This window comes from Lepisma saccharinum, chromosome 3 (genome assembly GCF_977018435.1).
Source record: "Lepisma saccharinum chromosome 3, izLepSacc3.1, whole genome shotgun sequence".
Taxonomy (NCBI): Eukaryota; Metazoa; Arthropoda; class Insecta; order Zygentoma; family Lepismatidae; genus Lepisma; species Lepisma saccharinum.
Window position 1 is genome coordinate 130738284 of NC_139231.1, and position 21712 is coordinate 130759995.

The 21712-nt window shown below is 35.6% G+C and overlaps 1 protein-coding gene across 4 annotated transcripts in view; it reads right to left on the bottom strand.

Annotated features, from left to right (window-relative positions):
* Nup98-96 (nuclear pore complex protein Nup98-96) overlaps positions 1-21712 on the bottom strand; it is a 109391-nt gene that overhangs the window by 50814 nt on the left and 36865 nt on the right. For all 4 annotated transcript variants that reach the window (XM_083119403.1, XM_083119404.1, XM_083119401.1 and 1 more), the window contains 3 exons: positions 20897-21179; positions 7981-8164; positions 5260-5374 (listed from right to left, as the gene is read on the bottom strand). In XM_083119403.1, coding sequence (XP_082975529.1) covers positions 5260-5374; positions 7981-8164; positions 20897-21179 — 582 coding nt within the window. The remainder of the gene's footprint in view (positions 1-5259; positions 5375-7980; positions 8165-20896; positions 21180-21712) is intronic.

Here is a 21712-nt window from a genome sequence, read left to right on the forward strand (position 1 = left end):
ATCAAAAGTTCCCACAGCGTTGGATTGGTCGCTGCAGACCATTGTCATGGCCTCCCCACTCTCCGGATCTCACACCCTGTGACTTTTGGTTATGGGGTATGATAAAGGAGCACGTGTATAGTACAAAAGTGAGACATCTCGAAGAACTCAAGGACAGAATAAAAGGTGTGATATCCAACATTTCCCCCAAAATGTGTCTTCTGGCACTAAATTGTACTGTTGAACGTTGGTTTGAGTGCATTAATCGTGCTGGTGGTCAGGTTGAGACTCTGTATAACGAAAACTCTGAGTAAGTACTTTCTCTCCAATAGTGTTCACATAATTTTGACTCACAAATAGTGTTCACATAATTTTGACTCACAAATAGTGTTCACATAATTTTGACTCACAAATAGTGTTCACATAATTTTGACTTACAAATAGTGTTCACATAATTTTGACTCACCCTGTATAATAGTATGCTTTCTCTTATACTGCAAAACCATTGGACATTTTCATTTCACACATTCAGGGCAATTCATGAAGAATAATTCTTTGAATGTTAGTGATGATAATTCTTTAATAGTATGCAATATTAACTGGGCATTATCCATTGTATGATGCTTTACCTGTACTTATTCTAAAACTGTTTCAAGAATGCACCTCTTCTCCAGAAATGTAGTGTTAGAATAAGATATATGTAAAGGCACTAATTAACGGATAATGTCCAATTAACATTGCATGCTAATTCAAAAAGAGCTCTAAAACTTCGAAAGAATACCAATATATTAGTATTTTGATTGGAATGTAATCACTGATACACATAGCAATGCAACACTCTTACCAATTTCCCCTGATACCGACGTTTGAAAATGATAATAATTAAATACGGAGAAACTAGTACTCACTTTTATCCGCGAAGCTGTTTTTTCTTCTTTTTCGATTAATTTCAGTGGCCACTGCCACCATCCTCGTTGGAACTTGCTGCGCTGTTGCTTGGCGTGCGTCTTTTGTTCGTAGTTCTCTGGCTGCCGTTAGGTGCGCTGTGCGTCTTGGTACGTCGTCTGTTATTTCCGGGCGATAACTGCTGCAGTAGTGGAATCCAAGTATGGTGCGCTTGCCCGCTATCGATGTTTAGTTCGTGTGGGAAGTGCATTATGGCATGCGTTTCCTTGATTTTGGTGTCTATGAGCATGTGGGCAGTGTGTTTGACTCGAACCTTTTGAATTTTATGGCTATTGTATTTGATATGTCTAGCAAGACCAGTAGTGGGTTGGGCTTTTTTCGCATCTGCTAGGTGTTGTTGGATTCTTTCATTGACAGATCTGATGGACCTGCCGATGTAATGAGCCTTGCACTCACACTCTGCATCATATACACCTGGGTTGTCAAGGGGGGAGAGGAAGTACCGTTTGTGCTTGTTCAGTTTGTCAGTTATTTTGGAGTTGGGTTTGTGCGCTACTTTGATGCCAAATGGGAGAAGGGCTTTGGCTATGCGGTTGGAAGTGGTGGGATGGTAGGGGAAGGCAAACCATTTATATTGGTCGCTGGGGGTTGGTTGTGGCTGGGTTGCTTGTGGATGGGTTGATTGTGGTAGGTTAGGGTGTCTGACCTGTATTTCCACCTTACCATAAAATTCAAAAGGTTCGAGTCAAACACACTGCCCACACGCTCATAGACACCAAAATCAAGGAAACGCACGCCATAATGCACTTCCCGCACGAACTAAACATCGATAGCGGGCAAGCGCACCACACTTGGATTCCACTACTGCAGCAGTTATCGCCCGGAAATAACAGACGACGTACCAAGACGCACAGCGCACCTAACGGCAGCCAGAGAACTACGAACAAAAGACGCACGCCAAGCAACAGCGCAGCAAGTTCCAACGAGGATGGTGGCAGTGGCCACTGAAATTAATCGAAAAAGAAGAAAAAACAGCTTCGCGGATAAAAGTGAGTACTAGTTTCTCCGTATTTATATACTACCGCGTCTCTCTTTTCCCAATCATGAATAATAATTAAGTTATTCAAAACATTAATTTTAGTTTGCAAGTATTTCTCTCCAATTATATGCATCAATTAAACATACAGGAATTCCATCAGAATTTTAAAATACCTCTTACACACACACAACTGGTTCAAAAAGAAAGCAATTTCAAATTTTATAAAATAGGTTAAAAAAAAGGTAAAGTGCTCCCCTGTGCTTAGCACCACGCCATGAAGGCGTATAGGGGGTGTGGGGGTAACACCGTGTTTCATAAAGTGCGCAGGTTTTGAAAATGCAATAACTCAGCCAAATTGCATGAAAGTTGACATTTTAATTTTTATTATTTTACACATTCACTACGATTTTATAATTAAAAAGCGAAAAGTGTCCGGCATATGCCAGTATGCAAAAGTGAAAAATGATGTCTGGCATATGGCCACCTCCGCTTTGTAAGCAGGTAGTAACTCGATCTGTGCGGCGACTACGTTTCCGCCCAGGCAAATTTATGGTTGCAACTGTTGTTGCAGTGGGGGCATTGTTATGTGCGAAGATTAAGAACTGACTGTGTTTTCAAGATAACGACGCGTTGCTCGATAGTGAACCGCTCCATGGCAACTAAACTGAACAAATGCCAACAAATTGCTCAAGTAATAATCGGAGAGATCAGAGATTACGAAAATGATAAGAACAGTGTAGCCAACCTCCAAACAAAAAAATGACAAGCGATTTAAAAACTGTGCACTTTATGAAACACCCTTTATAATATCCATGCAAATTAAACTCTGTTAAAGTACCACCTTGCATTTTTGCATATCAGTAAATAAATTCCAACCAATATTTTCTGATACAGATACATCGGCATTGGTATCAATCAGCTCAGCCCTATGTCTTAGTTTGAAGTAGCGACGGGACAGATTATTTATTTATTTATTTATTTATTTACTCAGAGTTTCAGATACAGTCTTATTTGGCCATTTTACACTGAAACAACATAAAGTAGAAACAAAAAATAACAAAAGATAAAAACAATAACAAGATGGGATAGATTTACATGTTCTTGGACAGTAATATACAAAAATGTCGTTCTGGAAGGAAAATATCTACATTAAGGGAAAGTTTGTTGTAGATTTCTGGGAGCCTGTAAAACAAAGAGCGTTGTTGAAGGGATAGCCTAGTGGTTGGGTTGTGGAAGAGTTGCAGGTTGCACGTTTGCATTTGGGGTACCCTAAGTGTGAATTCACTGATTAGGAGATCTGTTCTGATTTTGCCATTTATTATCTTGTATAAAAATTTAATGTCTGCTAGATCACGACGAAAGGATGGAGTGTGAATATTCAGAGCAGCCATGGTGTCTGATTTGGATACATGTCGAAAGGAAGGTATTCTATGGTGAACAATTGCAAGCAAAAAACTGAGAACAGAATCTATTCTGGCAAGATTGGTTTTTGAGGCCATTGCCCAAATTGGGGAACAGTATTCAAGGATGGGCGAGATGAAAGATTTAAAGAATAAAGCAAGAGAAGATGGGTTTTGAATTTCGCTAAATCTGTATAGAAGACTGAGAAGGCGCATGGCTTTTTTAGTGGTAGCTATAATATGATAATTAAAAGTGAGTTTTTCATCCATGATAATACCTAGGTCCTTTTGGGTGGAAACGTTTTGGATTGGATTGTTTTCAATAGAATAAGTAGACAGCACTTTGTTCTTTTTTAGGGAATAAGTAAGGAAAGAGCATTTCTGAGGGTTTAGCTCTAAATTCCACTGATGACACCACTTAACAAGTTCTGTGAGAGCATTTTGAAGAATCATCATGTCATGATGCGAAGAGATCTCCTTAAAGAGTTTACAGTCATCTGCAAACAAAAGTATATTGATAGGGAGGGAGGACAGTTTTTCAGGGAGGTCATCCATGTACAGAAGGAATAGGAGCGGCCCTAAGACACTCCCCTGGGGAACTCCAGACAAAATGGAAGAAAGTTAGAAGAGGTACCTGAAAGAACAACATGTTGTTCACGCTCATGGAGGTAGTCCTGGAGTAGAGAGAGAAATTTGCCATGGATGTTAAATCTGGATGATAATTTATGATTAATTTTGTCAAAGGCTTTCAAAATGTCCAAATATATAGTGTCAAGTTGGGAGTTATTATCAATAGCTCTGGCAGCATGCGAAAGTAAGATGGAAATATTTGTTAGGCAAGAGCTGTCTGGAAGAAAACCATGTTGTGCTGTGTTGATATATGGTGACGTAAACTGAAGTAACCTATTTTTGATGATTTTTTCACAAATAATTGATACACCGATGATGCTACGAAGTTAGCGAAAATTTTGAATTTTTCTACTGTCCGGTGAGTGTTTCCTTTTACCTTCTTTGATTTTTACTTAGCCCTTTTGGAACTCCTTGCTTTTATCCATTATATATATAATTGGTATTCTACTGGTATCAGTAGAGGCATGCAAATTTCGTTTTTGACAAAAACCCGAAATAACATGCTGTAATGTACATTTTTCATGTTTCTGAAAGGTGTGAGGTGGATTTTCCTACCCTGTTTTCACGAAATAATGCGAAATAAACTGCAAAATGTGAAATATACTCTTAAATGCGAAATTTACCATTTATATACCGACACAACACTTTCTGAAGTCTGAAGTATCCTGTGAGTTATGCAATTCGCGGAAAATTGATTAATTCTGCTGTAACTATTTGAGAAACAAAAATGGACCCCTTTACACTAGAATAGACTTAATACTCTGATAACTACATAAATGTGCTATTAGAAGGGATAAGTTTATTTTGTGTAATAAGTGCAGTTTTCAAATCAAATTTAGGATTATATTCACAATTTTAAAACCAAGATGCCATCTTATATAGCACTTTTCATGTGATTATTCATCGCTATAACACCGAAATTTTATTTTACTTACAGCTTTTGAACCACAGTAGACTTATAAATTACTTTCGGTACTGGAAAACCTGAACTACAGTTGAACAAATGACAACAGATAGGATGATTCGTCGGCAAGAAAATAATTTTAGGTAGGATGTCTGCAGTCTCCTTCGTACAGCTCCTCTAGTCCTCTGCTTTTCCATACCATAAAATATGCAGTGCTTGTTTTATTCTTCTGTCCATACAAAGACGTTGACTTAACGCAACTGGCCACACAGTGGCAGGTTGCCCAGGTTGCCTATGACCAACTCCTGTCAATCATCTCTATCACGTCGTAGATATAGCTTCCAAAGAAGAAAAAAAATACTTTGATATTCAGAACTTACAAGCAGAGGTGGATTACTCACTGGATTAAGGTTCCTGAACAGTGGCGAGTCTCCAAATGGCATGGTAGTCAAAGCAATAATTTGCTGATGGATTGAGCTGGTTGGTTGTTGATTTGTCCCAGTAACGGTTGCACTCCTGTAATGCAGAGAAATACATTATATAGTAGATAAGAAATGCACACAAGACATGTTGTTCAAATTTGTTTTTGGGACTGTAAAATAATGTTCACATTATGTTAATATTATATACAGTACATTCCTTTTCATTACAAGTAGTGATGTTTTAGTGGTATAAGGTTATGTTTACTGTTTACTTTTTTCATTGAGTTTGTAGATACAAAGAAATTCATGAAACATATTTATAATATTAGTGATAAAATACATAGATATGAACCTTCCAGAACACCTCGGCATAGTGCACCTTAAATTTATTTTGCATAGGTGCTCATGGGAAGTATTCCTTTATAACCAAATTCATTAATTAGCAATTGAGACATCTTCGATTAAATACAGTGGAACCCAGATTTTACATTCCTTAGTCTTGCATTCAAGTTCTTTTAACTTGGTCCCCTGAAAAACGTAAAACTGAGGTTCCACTGTACACTTCCAGGGGTGAAAAACTGAAACAAACAAATTAAAAGCCAAATGCATTTAATAAAAATCATACTCAGCAAGGGTACGTTTGTGCATACTTTCTGTGTTTGTTAACTGGGCATTAGTGTATGATGATAAATGTGATGAAAAAAGAAGAAAGTGAGATGCAGACGGTGAGACTAAATATCGACAAGACTATTCAGTTGATCTATCTCACTAATCAATCACTTTGATAAATGTCCTCGGCTAAATCTAAAGTCCTGACTGGCACAGCATTATACATATATACCTGTCAGAATTCAAACTAAGTATTAGCACAGTAGGAAGCTACGGTTCTATGATGAAAAGGAAATACCAGCTTACATATGCTGATGAATAGTGTTTATGCTCAAACAATTATAAATATTTTTATGCAAATTATATTGATAAAAAAACAAGAAATAACAAAAGTTACAACAGCATCAAATTATGCATTTGTTAACAAGAACATTTATAACATATAAATGTTATTTATAAGAAGAAAATATTTCTTTATTATCTCCTTTTGAGATAGAGTAAGTCTTTGTTTTTATAATTTAGCATGCATCCATTCTACAACTGAGTATACTCAATATGCCAATTTCTTCATCCAGGTTTTCTACAATCCTGACCTTTAGTTTTCAAAACTCAGAATCTGGCTAAATCACATCCAAATGTAGAACATATGTGTGTCACTTTATGTAACTTTCCTCAAAACATTCATTTGAGGAATTGTAGCATTTATAAGCTTGCTTGTTAAGGAAGATGAAAGCAGATCCCTATTAACTGCTTCAAATTCAACATGGCATATTTTATACATACCATTCCACAACTTTCCAATCTTTTGAAAGATTATATCATAATCAAAGTTCATTCAAGATTCATAAAAGGCTTCTATATAGCTTAAGCATCCAAATTATTATAAACTTGTAAAGTTTAATGCTTTAAAAGCAACAATAATTGTACAAATATATATCCATCCCATATTGCTATATCTATACTTATCTTTGTTCCATTTTGAAATTCTTCCCCAAGTCACAGACAACTAGTATCAGAGCAACTAGTTCAAGCAAGATTTTTTAGTATGTGTTATCTTCAATTGTTTTTGTTTTATATTTTTGTCAATAAGTGCTTAACAGCTTGAATGTTTGTGTAGTAAATACATATTTGTTCTGTTACAGCCATTTTACATTGTATATCACAATATACTTATCTAATGATTACAATTACCATTTTTTGAATGTTCATACAAAATACCAAGAATGACATCATATTATACATTGAACAATTTTAAAGAGTTGACCTTTGTATATAAACCTTGATGCCAATGCAAATGTACACAATTTTAATATATTTAATTATAAATTTGAATGTATCGCATCTTTCTTGTCTGAAAGAACACACATGATTGAAGATATTTGTTTTTCATATTGTCAGTCAAAAATAACAGTTACCTAATTATCATGATTCCCCTTTATCCAGCCCAAAGTCGTATTGTTAAATGCCTGTTATGACTATGAATTCAAAATATTGCACAATTTGATAATTTTGTCATGATATACAAATTGGCTTTCCTAAACATCACATTGAATAAAATTAGTTTAAATAGTAATTTCAGACACTTAATTGCATTATATGAATAAATTTTGATCAAGCATATGACTAAATTATTATAGCTATTGGACAAATGTGGAACTCTGAACTAAGCCTAACCAATTTCAAATGTTATTATGACAATGTATTCATTTTATTGCCATAATTGATGTGATGAAGTATGAAATTTGCAGATTCTGATTCTGAAAAAAGTCAGTTTTCATAATTTTTCAGTAGGAATAAACTCGCGAGATTTTAAATCATCATAACGAAACAGAGCTTCCTAAAAATGAATTTCTTAGGTTTCTTACTTACAAGAGAACAGAAGAATCCTACAATTAAACTTGACACAACCATATAAATATGTCTTCTATGACCAAAATTGTGAAGATATAGACTTCCAGAATCAGTTTAGGTACTGATTCTTATCAATTCCGACACCAGTTCCGATATTACATTTTCAGTGACTATATTCATATATTGAAAAGCTGCTTCCTAATGCTCATACCACAAGTAACTACAAAAATATATACTTACCCCATTAACATTGGATTGTTGCTCATATTAAAAGGTGTCCCTAAACCAGCGCCGGTTCCAAAAGTACTTCCAGTGCCAAAAGCAGTGTTAGTGAACCCACCAGTATTGTTACCAAACAAAGTAGCTGGTTTTGTCGCTGCGTTGCCAAACAAAGGTTGGCCTCCTCCAATATTTAGACCTGCGCCTGTGAAGTAAACAACAATTTTTTTGAAAACACAAAACAATCACAATACCCAATTAAAACCATTAAGCAGGGAAAATATTAAAATAATTACATTGTTGATGGGGGGTATGCATATTTCGTTTTTGACAAAAAAAACGAAATTCGAAAAAACACATTGTAGTGTTAATTTTTCATGTTTTTAAAAGGTGTGAGATGCATTTTGTGACCATGTTTTGTCACGAAATAATGCGAAATGAACTGCAAAAAGTGAAATTAACTCTTAAACATGAAATTCAGGGTTTATTCACCGACACGACACCCTCTGAGGTCGGAATGATCCTGAGAGTTATGCAATTCCCGAAAAATGTGTTAATTCTGCTGTTAATATTGGAGAAGCAAAAGTAGACTCCTTTACACAGAAATAAACTTAATACTCTGATAACTACATAAATGTGCTATTAGAAGTGGAATGTTAATTCTGTGGAATAAGTGTAGTTTTTAAATCTAATTTAGGATTATATTCACAATTTTCAAACCAATATATCTTGTAATATACCACTTTTCATCCAATTTTTCACCGCTATTTGATTTTATTTACCACTTTTGAACCTGAAATTCACTTCGTTTTTGTACCGAAATTTTGCTTCTTTATTTACCAAAAATATGTGCCTCTATTGATGATACCTAGGGGCATGCAAATTTAGTTTTTGACGAAAAAATGAAATAACATGTTGTAATATTCATTTTTCATGTTTCTGAAAGGTGTGAGGTGGATTTTCCTACCCTGTTTTCTCATGAAATAATGCGAAATGAACTGCAAAATGCGAAATATGATCCTAAACATGAAATTTACCGTTTATATACCGACGCGACACTTTCTGAAGTCTGAAGTATCCTGCGAGTTATGCAATTCACAGAAAATTGATTAATTCTGCTGCAAATATTTGAGAAGCAAAAATTGACCCCTTTACACAGGGATAAACTTAATACTCTGGTAACTACATAAATGTACTATTAGAAGGGATAAATTTATTTTGTGTAATAAGTGCAGTTTTTAAATCAAATTTAGGATTATATTCACAATTTTAAAACGAAAATGTCATTTTATATAGCACTTTTGATGTGATTTTTTTCACCGCTATAACACCGAAATTTTTTTTTATTTACAGTTTGAATCCGAAAGAGAGACTGTTTTTGTACTGAAATCTTGTTTTTATTTACCAAAAATATGTGCCTCTAACTCATACATTGCTATCAACTGATATTAATAATACTGGTATGGGAAAGTACTGATTTGAATTTAATCATTTATAATCCTGAAAACTTGTAAATTGAGCATTGTGCAGTTTTTCATTTATTTTGTGTCAAAATTGTGTCCCAAAAGTGAGTTACAAGAAAAAATGACAATATTTGAATTTATGGATATGTTGAAAAAACTTTGGCTAGAGTGAGGTAAGAGTGCAGCAATGTTAATTGGACATTAGCTATTGTCTAGTTTGTAACTTGCTTTCATTTGTAATAGTGATGTCACATAAAAGGATTTACAGATTTCAATGTGCTCCCTGATAATTTTTTGCATCTACTTCAATGTCAATATTTAACAACTAATATGCATGATAAATATGGTAAAAAGACTAAAAATTCTGTTCATATTTTTATTTATGTCACTTTTCTGCTTCCTTCGATTAACAACATTAATGTGGACACATAGTGATTCAAGTGCAATGGACCAAGAACACACAAGCTGTCTCAGGGTTGAAATTCAGGACCTTTGGTGGTAACAGTCGACCATTAAATTCACTTGGGCACTAAAGTTTGTTGCTTTGCACTTGACCCAGAATTACTATGGCAAAACATGGTATCAATATGTAACTCACACTTTATGGGGGAGATAACAAAGAGGCTCTATATAGGATGTTATTCCCCATGTTCACTGTACTCTATTAATGTAATGCATACAATAAAGTTGTCGGTAATATATACATGATTCCCGTAAGAATCAAATAGATGCTCAGTTTTATACCCACAGGAACCAGAGCACATGTTGCATCTGCCCAACACACACTCAAACACAGAGAAACCCAAAATAAGAACATTTCAGTGTGAAATCTCCCTTAAAAATGTGATAGGCACTTCAGTCACCTAGTTATATATATTATTTTAAAATAATATAAATGGACCATTCAGGTTTTTCATGTAATATTTTCCATTCAATATCAGTTTGGTAGAATACTGGTTAATTGGCATGGGCGTCCGGAAGGGGGGGCAAGGGGGGGCCGTGGCCCTCCCCTGGAAAACGAAAGTCAGCCAAAAGTTACATATTTCACACATATAATTTAATTTCAGCCACAATAATGTGGGTTAATTATTGCATGAACATGATAAATTCAAATTTAAGCAATGTTTTTTGAGGGATGAACACTATTATTGGGGAAAATATGCCATGTTGGCCCCCCCTGGAAAAAAATACCTTCCTTGCCCCTCCCTGGAAAAAATCCTGCGGACGTCCATGTTAATTGGTGTATTTTTTAATGTGGTTTTTATCTCAAGTTATCTCAAGTTACAAGCCAAAATTTAAAACTTCTCTTCTTCAACAACTGCATCGTCCTGTTTCCCCTCCCTCCACTCAGTTCCAGGAAGTGAGAAGACAGCTGCTGGCGAGTGTTTTGTCTAGGCTGCTCCAAAGTTGCCACTTGCCGATATCATCTTATAACGGCAATGACTGATCCATCGTAAAGAAGAAAAAATGACATTGTTTTGAAACTGCTGCCTCTCAATGCTGTTTTGTTTTGATGATTACGAAATACTAACACTAGACACAAAGTTAGTAGTTAAAAGACAAGCCAATTTCTATTCTCATGCTACCTTCTGTAAAACAAAACCATCTCTATCTTGCAGATAAACATCTTGGAACACTTGGAGCAGTGCAACAAGGAAAATTATACAGTTCTTCATATAATATAATCACTGCTTTTCTTCAGAAACATACATAAATAAATAAAAAAAAACTTATTTACAGAGAAACTGTTCATGGAAGCGATGTTTGCCCTCCCCAAGACTCCTAAAGCCAACAATTCAGTGTCGATCGTGAACTTAAATAACTATCCTCTTTCTTGACATGTAAAAATATGCAAGTTTGACAAAGGTTTTTTGACTTCCCTTTGTGCTCTTGGGCTGACACCGTATATGTGTGTAATTTAAAGTGGGATCTAAACCATTCTATATGTCTCCATTGTGAAATGAATCCAGTACACTTTTATTACAGTAAAGACGATCACCAATATAATATGACCGCCTACCTATTCTCGTAGCACTTCTCGCAACTTGAGAATCGCAGGGGACCAACTTCCTTACTTGGATTTTTACCTTTCAGGCTTAAACCACATACGCTAACTCATGAAAAATGTCAAAAACAAGTCTGGTGTTAGTAAATTCAGATTTTTATTAATTTTTACATGCAAACATGCTTGAAATTTGTTAGAAAACAATCCGATTAACATGCATCGCATAAACTTGCAACCCTAGTTTCCATTCAACCAAACCACAGAATATCTCCACCCTCCTATTCCTCTATTTTATACAATGCGATTGCCAATATGACTTTTCTTTGCAGCGCTGTCAAAGTTATAATTTGTACAGCATGATTGGCATTGTAGTTTTTTACACATTGCTGGCAAAGTTGTAATTTGTACAGCGTGATTATTTTTATATACAACATTTTCAACTAGAGAACTTATGATCTGTCATAAATTCCCCGGGGTTGGGAAATTTGACTTTCTTACTGAGAATCAAGAAGAAATGTCAAATACTTCATGCATTACTAAAATTATGACATTGTTTACATGCAAGAAGTTAGTTACAAAACAAACACCACATAAACAAAGATATAACATGTAAGATTATGACAAAATATCAGATTCATATATTAAATAACTTAACATGCATAAACACAAAACAGAATACACATATGTAGAGTGTGTATGCATAATCGCAGAACCAAATTTGCACAATTTTTATGCATAAACACAAAACAACACACGTGCAGTTTACATGCATCAGTAAAAAAAAGAAAACACATCATGTACAATTTGCATGCAGAGATAAAATCATAACATATGCATCTCGCATACATAAATTAGCATGTATACATTCATAACATGCAATAGACAACATGTATGCACAAACTCCACATATCACAAATATGGTACCACTATAATTTACAATTTGTTATCATGCTCTTAATAAATATCGTTAGACAGCATCATGCAACTGCTCCAAACCTAACTCATGAAGTTGCAAATCGTTACGCATGCTTAAAAGTTTGTTTATCCAAAGTTTTTGTTTGTCCAATGAACAATGCCAAGCTTTGATATTTTTTACGGAAATATTTGCAATGTCTTTTCCAGTATTGCAGCATATGGCTTTCACTGTGTTATCATCATGAATTTGCATACAAACAAAAGGACCTTGGTATAAATTACAATATTTTTTTATAATGCAAGTGATAGTGTCACTTTGAGGATGCAGTTTTATGAAGATCAGATCGCCTTGCTTTACTGGATTTTTTGTTGCTTGTTTTTCATGCTGTTTTATAATATGTTTTTGTCTCTTATTGAAACTACATGTTTCTGCCATAAGCAGCTTATTTTTCCACATCTCTACATCAGGAATGCGATCCGTTAGTACTTTTTTACAGATATTTCGAGGTTCAATATTTAGCCTGAGTTCTATAGGAGCATAACCTGTACTGGAACAAATTGAATTATTTAACAGATGTAGAATGGCAGCAACATGGCTAGACCATTGCAAAATATACGCATCAATCTATTTATTTCCTGGTGATATCTCTACACTAAGTTAGCACTTGGATGATAACTGGGTATGTAAAAAATTTTTACATTGAGAGCATGCATACCTTTTGTAAAATGTTCTGCACGAAATTGTGGACCATTGTCACATATGATTGTTGGTATTCCCAAATGGATGAAGTAAGAATGTGTTAGTTTTCTAGTTACGATGGAAGCTGTACTATTGCCAATAGGATATGCCACAAGATAACGGCTAGCAGAATCTAATACTGTTAGTAAATATTTTTCACCTTTGGAGGAACGTATGAATGGACCTTGTAAATCAATAAATAATATTTCACCTGGTTTTGAGGGTTTGTGCATGATTTCCAGATACTTAGGAGGATGTTTATCTGGTTTATTTTTCATGCAAATTTCACAATCAGTAATGTAAGATTTTGTGTCTCTTTTCATATGAGGCCAGTAAAATATTTGGTAAATTTTACCGAGTGTCTTGTCTGTACCAAAATGACCACCTTCATCATGATACTTGTGCAGTACAAGATTTACTAATGATTGAGGCACGCATATTCTTATCCGGTTTGGATTGTGAAAATCTTTGATGGTAAGTAGATCATTGTGAATAAGGTATATATTTTTCCAGTTTCGATGTTTCCTCTGTTGTGAACTTTCACAACCAGCGAGAACAGATTTAACACCACTGCAATACGGATCACTATTTTGTTCATTAACAAAATTGTTTTTATCACATATTAATGACTCATCAAGATACTCAAAGTTATTCATGAATATGAGTTCATTATTATGGTCATTAAAAGATCGGCTCAACAGGTCTGCCAAGAGGTTTTCTTTACCTCTACAATACTCGACATGGAATGAGTACTGTTGTATTTGAATAAACCATCTAGTCAGCCTATTGTTCCAAGTGTGTGCAGATTCTAACCACGTGAGGGATTTATGATCTGTGATAACAGTAAATTTTCTACCTAACAACAGTGATTTAAATTTGTCCAGTGTAAAGAGTATTGCTAACACTTCTACTTCAGTGGACGTATATGATTTCTCAAAAGGTTTCAAAATCCTTGACACGAATCCAATCGGACGCATGTTGTTGTCTACCAGTTGAAAACAATATCCTGCAATGCCTATATTTCATCCATCAGTTTGAACAAAGAATGGTTTGTTCAAATCTGGATGGTAAAGCATTGTTTCTGCAATAATGGACTGTTTCAACAACTCAAAGGAGCATTGTGCACTTTCATCCCATTCCCACTTTTTGCCTTTTTTCAATAACTGGTACAAGGGATGTGCCATGATGGCATAATCTTTAACATATTTTGATAGCCAATTGAAACTTCCCAAGACTTTCTGCAGTTGCTTGATATTGCAAGGGACAGGTAAGTCTTTTATGGCTTGAACATACTTGGGAGATTTCTCATAACCCTGTGCACTGATAGAATGCCCTAAAAATTCCACCTTGACTTGACAAAACCTACATTTGTCCAGTCTCAGTGTCATGTTGGCATCTTGTAACTTGTCAAAAATAAGTCTTAAGTGAAAAAGATGTTGTTCGAAAGACGTGCTTTTGACAATTACGTCGTCTACATAACATACTGTAAAAGATTCCGTACCTTCCAAGGTTCGTGTCAGAGCATTAATGAAAGCAGACGTTCCATTGATTGATCCGAACACTACCCTTGTGAACTGGTAAAGTTTTCCCTGAAAACTGAAAGCAGTATACTTTCTTGCTTTGGGGTGTAAGGGGACCTGCCAGAAAGCATTAACCAAATCTAGGGAGGACAAACATTGACATCCATGGAAACTCATTAAGAGTTCATTTATGTTCATAGGATGTAATTGCTCAAGCTTGACATGTTTGTTGATATTTCTTTGATCTAAGCAGAGACGAATGCCTCCTCCGGGCTTGACTACAACTAGGAGAGGACATAGGTACTCTGATTCAGAATATTCAATAATGCCTAAGTTGAACATTTGTTCTATTTGCCTGCCAACTTCGTCCCGATATGCTAATGGTATTGGATAGTTTTTGTTAACTATTGGTGTGGAAGTATCCAGTTCTATTGTGTGTGTATACTTGTTACAGAGACCTGGTAATTCAGAAAACAATGTTTTATATTGTTTTAACAACTGAACTAAAGCTATCCTTTGTGACTCATTTAAATGTTCACACTCTTTAACCCTTCTCCACAAGTCTTCATCAGAAGGATGAGAGGATGACAGTGGGGATATGTTAGATACAGAAGGTCTGAAATCTAACTCTTCTTCCAGACAACTTTCATTTGAGACAGCGATAAATTTGGAGAATTTGCTTCCTTCGCTCGATTCCAAGAGTAAGCCTCGCTGGACAAAGTCTAAAGTACTAACAATATTGTATAGGACATCTAAACTGAGAATAATGTCTACTTTTAAATGTCTGACTACCAGGAATTTAATGTAAAAGGAAAGTCCACAAATTTCAACGTTCAAATGAGTGGAACCTATTAGTTTGTCTTTCCTTTTCCCTGTATAATCAACTAATTTAATCCCCGTAACTGGCAATAGCCGTGGTTTAGAAGCCTGAGTACAAATAGACTTCCACAGGGTTTCCGAGAGAACACTGACCTCAGCGCCACTATCGAGTAAAGAAGTATATTCCTTATTGTTTATTCTTACTTTTATGTGAGCAGAAGGTTTACGCTTGCTATTAGTATTTATGGGTTGCTTACAATTTTTGATTTCTGCACTGCAATCTATTTCATCACATTCACTTAAGTTTATAAAATGAATAGCAGGATTTATCGCATCACTCACATCACCTGCTTTTTGACATGAGCTCGTAACTAGTTTAACGAGTTAAACTGGTGTATGTCTGCCTGGACTGTGATTTCATTTTGATTGACATCATTGAACAGGCCTTTTTGTTTCAAGAAATCAAAAACTACATTCATCCCAGACTTTGACCAATGAATTAAATCAATTCGGCCATTCCTTGGATTTCCCAAGTGTTTTTCAAATAGATCTAGTTTTATACTAGAATCTGCATTCAAAAACAGATCACTAATATTCACTACAATGAGATTCTCATCATTCCCTAACTCCATTAGAAAATTATTCCACTGACTCCACTTACTCCACAAATCAGGATTGTCAGCAGTTAATAACTTTGGGATTGGTGGTAACGTGAGTAATATTAACTGATTCGTTAAAGGTAATAACTTGTGTATTAAACCTTTGAGGTCACTTTTCATTTGTGTAGCTCTGTATATCTCAAAAAATCATTGGTGCCAATAAGCAACATCACTTTTTTACCAACTTTGGTATCTGGACGGATTTTTTGAGATAGGTTGGAAATAGTTTGGCCGCTAGTACATAACCCTATGTTCCGTTTACCTAGTGAATCATATGAAACAGTGTAGTTTGCCAAGGTTTCTGCTACGCGGTTCATCATGGAATCACCTAGCAAATGGACATTATTGTACAAGGGTTGAATGGCGTGTGCTTCGGTACTTGTTTTGACTGAATTGTAAAATTTTTTGTGTGTGTGATTAAGATTACTAGAGTTGGGTTGTTGCAAAGGAGGTTTAGCAGGTACACTCATGACACCTCCCTCTCGACATGAGCGACTTACTCGTTTCCCGAAAAAGTAGACTTATTAGCATTGGTGATTACATTTCTTTTCAAGTTACGCTGTGTGCTGGAATGATCAACAACCTCGCACTTGAGTTCGTCACCTCTGTCTTTAGACTGATCGGTACATTTAGTTTGAATAACTGCTACGTTTCTATTATTATCATAGTTTTTAGTTCTACTGTTAAATACTGCCTGTGGCCTTTCACGTAATGAAGTTTTGCTAAGGGCTTCGGAATTTTCTATTACCGTGATGGCTTCACTCAGCTCGGTAACAGGTTTCATTATGAAAATTTCCTTGATTTTGAAAGGCATCAAAGTAGCAATTTGAGCTAGCCTTTGTGCTTCGTCAGTGGTAGGTTGAACAATCTGCAAAATTTTCCACTGGTCCATGAAAAATGTTAGCAGTGACCCATGAACAGACTTTTGATACTGGGAATTCAAGATTTTGGTGAGCATCGTTGTTTTCCAATTAGAATTTTGATAATGATTCAAAAACTGAATTTTGAAAGATTGGTAATCTGAAAATTTTTGCTTTGAGATCTTGTACCATTGCTTAGCATCTTTTGTTAGCAGCGTTGGTACATAAGTCATAAAATCTGTTTCTGCTATTTGAAATAACTCGAAATTCTCTTCGACATCATCTAAGAATTCAGATGGGATTAGTTCACTAGAAACTCCAGAGAATTTCGGAAACCTATTTAATTGATCTGACTTCAAGAAATTTCTTTTAGTAACATGTGAGGAAACTTGATTTTCTTTGCACCTAGAAACACTCTTACTTGTTCCATTAGGGAAAAGTGTTGTTACACTATCATTATTATTCACATTGGCTAAGGGAGACCTTTTCCTAGACCTATTCTTTTTTCTACTCTTAAGCCCAGATGAATGACAGCTAATTGTGCTGGGTGAACTATCTGAGTCACTTTCCCGAAACCTGTGTAGCATGGTAGTAGTTGAATTCTGTAGAACTTTAACTTGTTGAGCTACACCTGACAAAACGGGCAACACTGTATTGTTCACAATACCCACTAAATGTTCTACCTCATGGGAAACATTACCATTTTGTAATTCACTAGTTTCGATGGGAATATTTTCACTTGTGTGGGATTTACCAGCAATAAAATTAAACCATTCTTCAGCTTCTGATGGCTCTTCAGTAGATTCCTGGTGATCTACAGGTGAAAATGCAGGCTTCTTTTTGACAGACTCTGGTACTTGTACTTGACGATGACACCATACAGTCTTGGCTTGATTGTTTTGTATTCTTTCTTCCAGTTCAAAAAGTTTGTTTTTCACAACCACCAGTTCCTGACGCAATTCATCCTTTTCTTCTATCAATTTTCTCACTTCCATGTCAACTTTCTGGGTTTCACTCCTAACCTTCTCATTCCTAGAAATGCATTCTTGCCTGTATAGGGACACATCTTTCTGCATGACATTCAGTCGGATGTTCAGATCAGCTCTTATATTTTTTTCTAGATTCTTTAGATCACTCTTAAATTCTGCTTTCACTTGTCCTAACTCCTGTTTAAGTTCCTCTTGTGACATCGAGATTGCTCGCAATTCAGCCAATATTTGCTCCATATTTCTTATTTTTCACGTAAAACAACTTAAGTTCACTTTGCACCAAACAAGAACTAGTTGAACACTATCACAATCGTGGAATCACATATTTCGTTTTTGCAAACTAGTTGCGATGATAATGTAAAATATTTCACATTATAATCTTTAGACGAAAAGTCTTTGAGACAGCGTACTGAGTCTCATAAAATCTTTTGTGACCGCCTACCTATTCTCGTAGCACTTCTCGCAACTTGAGAATCGCAGGGGACCAACTTCCTTACTTGGATTTTTACCTTTCAGGCTTAAACCACATACGCTAACTCATGAAAAATGTCAAAAACAAGTCTGGTGTTAGTAAATTCAGATTTTTATTAATTTTTACATGCAAACATGCTTGAAATTTGTTAGAAAACAATCCGATTAACATGCATCGCATAAACTTGCAACCCTAGTTTCCATTCAACCAAACCACAGAATATCTCCACCCTCCTATTCCTCTATTTTATACAATGCGATTGCCAATATGACTTTTCTTTGCAGCGCTGTCAAAGTTATAATTTGTACAGCATGATTGCCATTGTAGTTTTTTACACATTGCTGGCAAAGTTGTAATTTGTATAGCGTGATTATTTTTATATACAACATTTTCAACTAGAGAACTTATGATCTGTCATAATAAAATGATGATCACTCCCCCTTAATTTACACCCTGGTTTAATATTTAGGCATCAGGGACTACATAAATACTGTTAGGCAGTGAAGAAGGTGGTCCGAATGGGTTCACGGGAGGAGGTCCCAATTTAGATCACTCCCCTTCCCGGAGACTTCTATTACTAGCAACAGACTGTCAGTTTACAGAGTACACAGAGATCCCACACAGATGCATAACTTGAACCTAACAGGCGGCAGTTTCAAGCAGCCATTCACAGTCCCATCGTTAATCCAACGCCTACTTTCACTGCATGGCTTGCTTCTTTACTTAAAAATTCATAATCTTACTTCTTTCCCATTGTTAAATCATTTTTAATATCTGGTGATTCTCGTTTGAGGCCCCAAACTCTTGTCTATAAAACTGCCATTTACTTAAAAGTTTGTCATGAAATTTTGTATGCACATACCTTAAACAATGTAAAACAGGATCTAACCCCTCACAATAGGTTTGGACTCTTCAAGTGACCTTCATTTGTTTTGTTCTGCGACAATGCATCTCAGTAGTGTTGGCTCGAATGTATAGGGATTACAATGTACACAATCGAAGCACATGTGTTTCTCGTTCGTAAATAGTGGCAAACTGGTTCATTTAAATCATGTCAAAGGGCATTTCAGACTGAATTTCATGCGAGACGTGTACCTTCAAAGTGTTGTATCCAGAAATTGGTAAGAAAGTTAGAGACAACGGGAAGTCTTGTCGCACAGCATTCAGGAGGCTGGAAAATGTCTGAAGAGACAAAACAGGATGTAAAGGAGCGATTTCTGGCATCACCATCAAAATCATTGCGAAGACTTTCCTAAGAAACTAATCTCCCATATTCCATGTGTCAAAAAGCTGCAAAAAAAATAAAAACTGCACACTTACCATGTGTCATGTGTTCAAGAATTGCAACCGACAGACCATGAAAAACATGTGTGGTTTTGTTTATGGTTTCAAAATTTTCTAACTCAGAATCCTGGGGTTTTAGACTTCACTTGGTTTACAGATGAAGCATGGCTTCATCCGAGTGGCTATATAAACTCTCAAAACACATGTATAGGAGCAGAAGAAAATCCTCGTGCAATACATGAACAGCCTTTGCATTCTCAGAAAATTGGAGTGGTGTTGTGTCTCTCGTAGGCAAATTATAGGCCCTATTTTTTTTTTTTTTTTTTGAACAAACCGAAGTCTATCTGGGAATATTCACAGAGTTTGTCAATCAGTTAACAGATGATGGACTAACTGATGGATATTTCCAACAAGACGGTGCGGTGCGACATGTCACACTTCAAATGTCAGCATGAGAGAAATTAAAAGCTTTTTGGAGATCGAATTATCTCAAAAAATCATTTGCTGCCAAGATCTCCCGATCTCAGCCTACCAGACTTCTTTCTTTGGGGCTTATTGAAGGGAAAAGTATACAGAAATAAACCCCGCACAATCGCAGCCCTGAAAGAAGCTATACGTCAAGAGATTGAAGCCATTACAGACGCCACTTCAAGAAAAGTATTCCAGAATTTGAAGACGTGTACAAGAGTGCTTGCATGTGGAAGGGGACCATTTTCAGCATCGGATATGAGCAGATCCTGTTTTACATTGTTGAAGATGTGTGCATACAAATTTTCAATACAAACTTTTAAGTAAATGGCAGTTTTAGACAAAAGTTTGGGGCCTCTAGCAAGGGAATCACCCTGTACATTATACCCCTAAAACATTGTGTAGTGGTTTCTTACTGACACTTCAGTTTCACCCCTCATGTACTTTCCTGCTGTTTACGTTTCTTATTTGCATACCCCTGGAAAACATATCACTGTATCAGTTAAGCTTTCACATTTAAGTTTGCACTTAATACAAAGGAACCTAGATTTTACATTTTCCTGCATTATACATTCAATCTTCATGGATTCAATAAAGTCATGGATTCCTCAATTATAAATTTTCTGCATTTTATGTTATTTCAACTCAGTACCCCAAAGAATTTACACCTGGGGTTCCACTGTATATAGTAGTGGTGACAGCAGTGAAACTTCAACTCTATTTAAGCAATTATCTACCACTCACCTAATCCTGTTGTAGTGTTTGTTGGCTGCCCAAAAGAGAAACCTGTAGAGGGTGGTTTAAATGACTGGTTAAACAATCCTGTGTTCTGGTTATTGCTAAAGGCATTCCCAAATGATCCAGCTGCTGTTCCTGTGCCAAATGGTGTGCCAAAAGCTGTCCCTGTTGGCTTTGCACCACCAAACAGGCTTCCACTATTGGTACCTGTATTCTGACCACCAAAAGCAAATCCTGTGGCTGTTGTTGTGTTCATAAACGGTTTGGGTTGGTTAAAAAGCCCAATATTCTGTGGAGTCAATAGAAAGAAGTAAGAAGAAACTGATTAGATACTGAACAATGCACAAATAAAAACTTTAAAAAACAAAAGTCTATAGCATTGAAAATCTATGGAAAAAGCAATTAATATATATGTGTATTATATGCAAGTATATATAGGACATGGAACTATCCCAGGAGCTGAGCCTGACAAAAAAATCTGAAATAAAAAATTAACAGCAGATTAAACGGTACTTTATCAGTATTGGCTAATATAGGTAGATCAATGTATAGGTATAATTAGCGATAATTTTACCTGATACTACACCTATAAATAATCTGAAATTTTGTGTCACTTTTTATTATTCTCATATACAGCATGTCCCACTTATACCTATAATAAAAGAAAAATTCATAACTTCTAAACAAACTGTCAGAATGATGTGATTGTTGTTTCATTTTAAAGAATGACTCAGAAGTTTTTTTAGCAACACATTCAGTGGTAGTTGTGCATGCGTAGTAGCCAGAATGTCTTGAAAACTGATATTATCAGTTTCTCAGTAG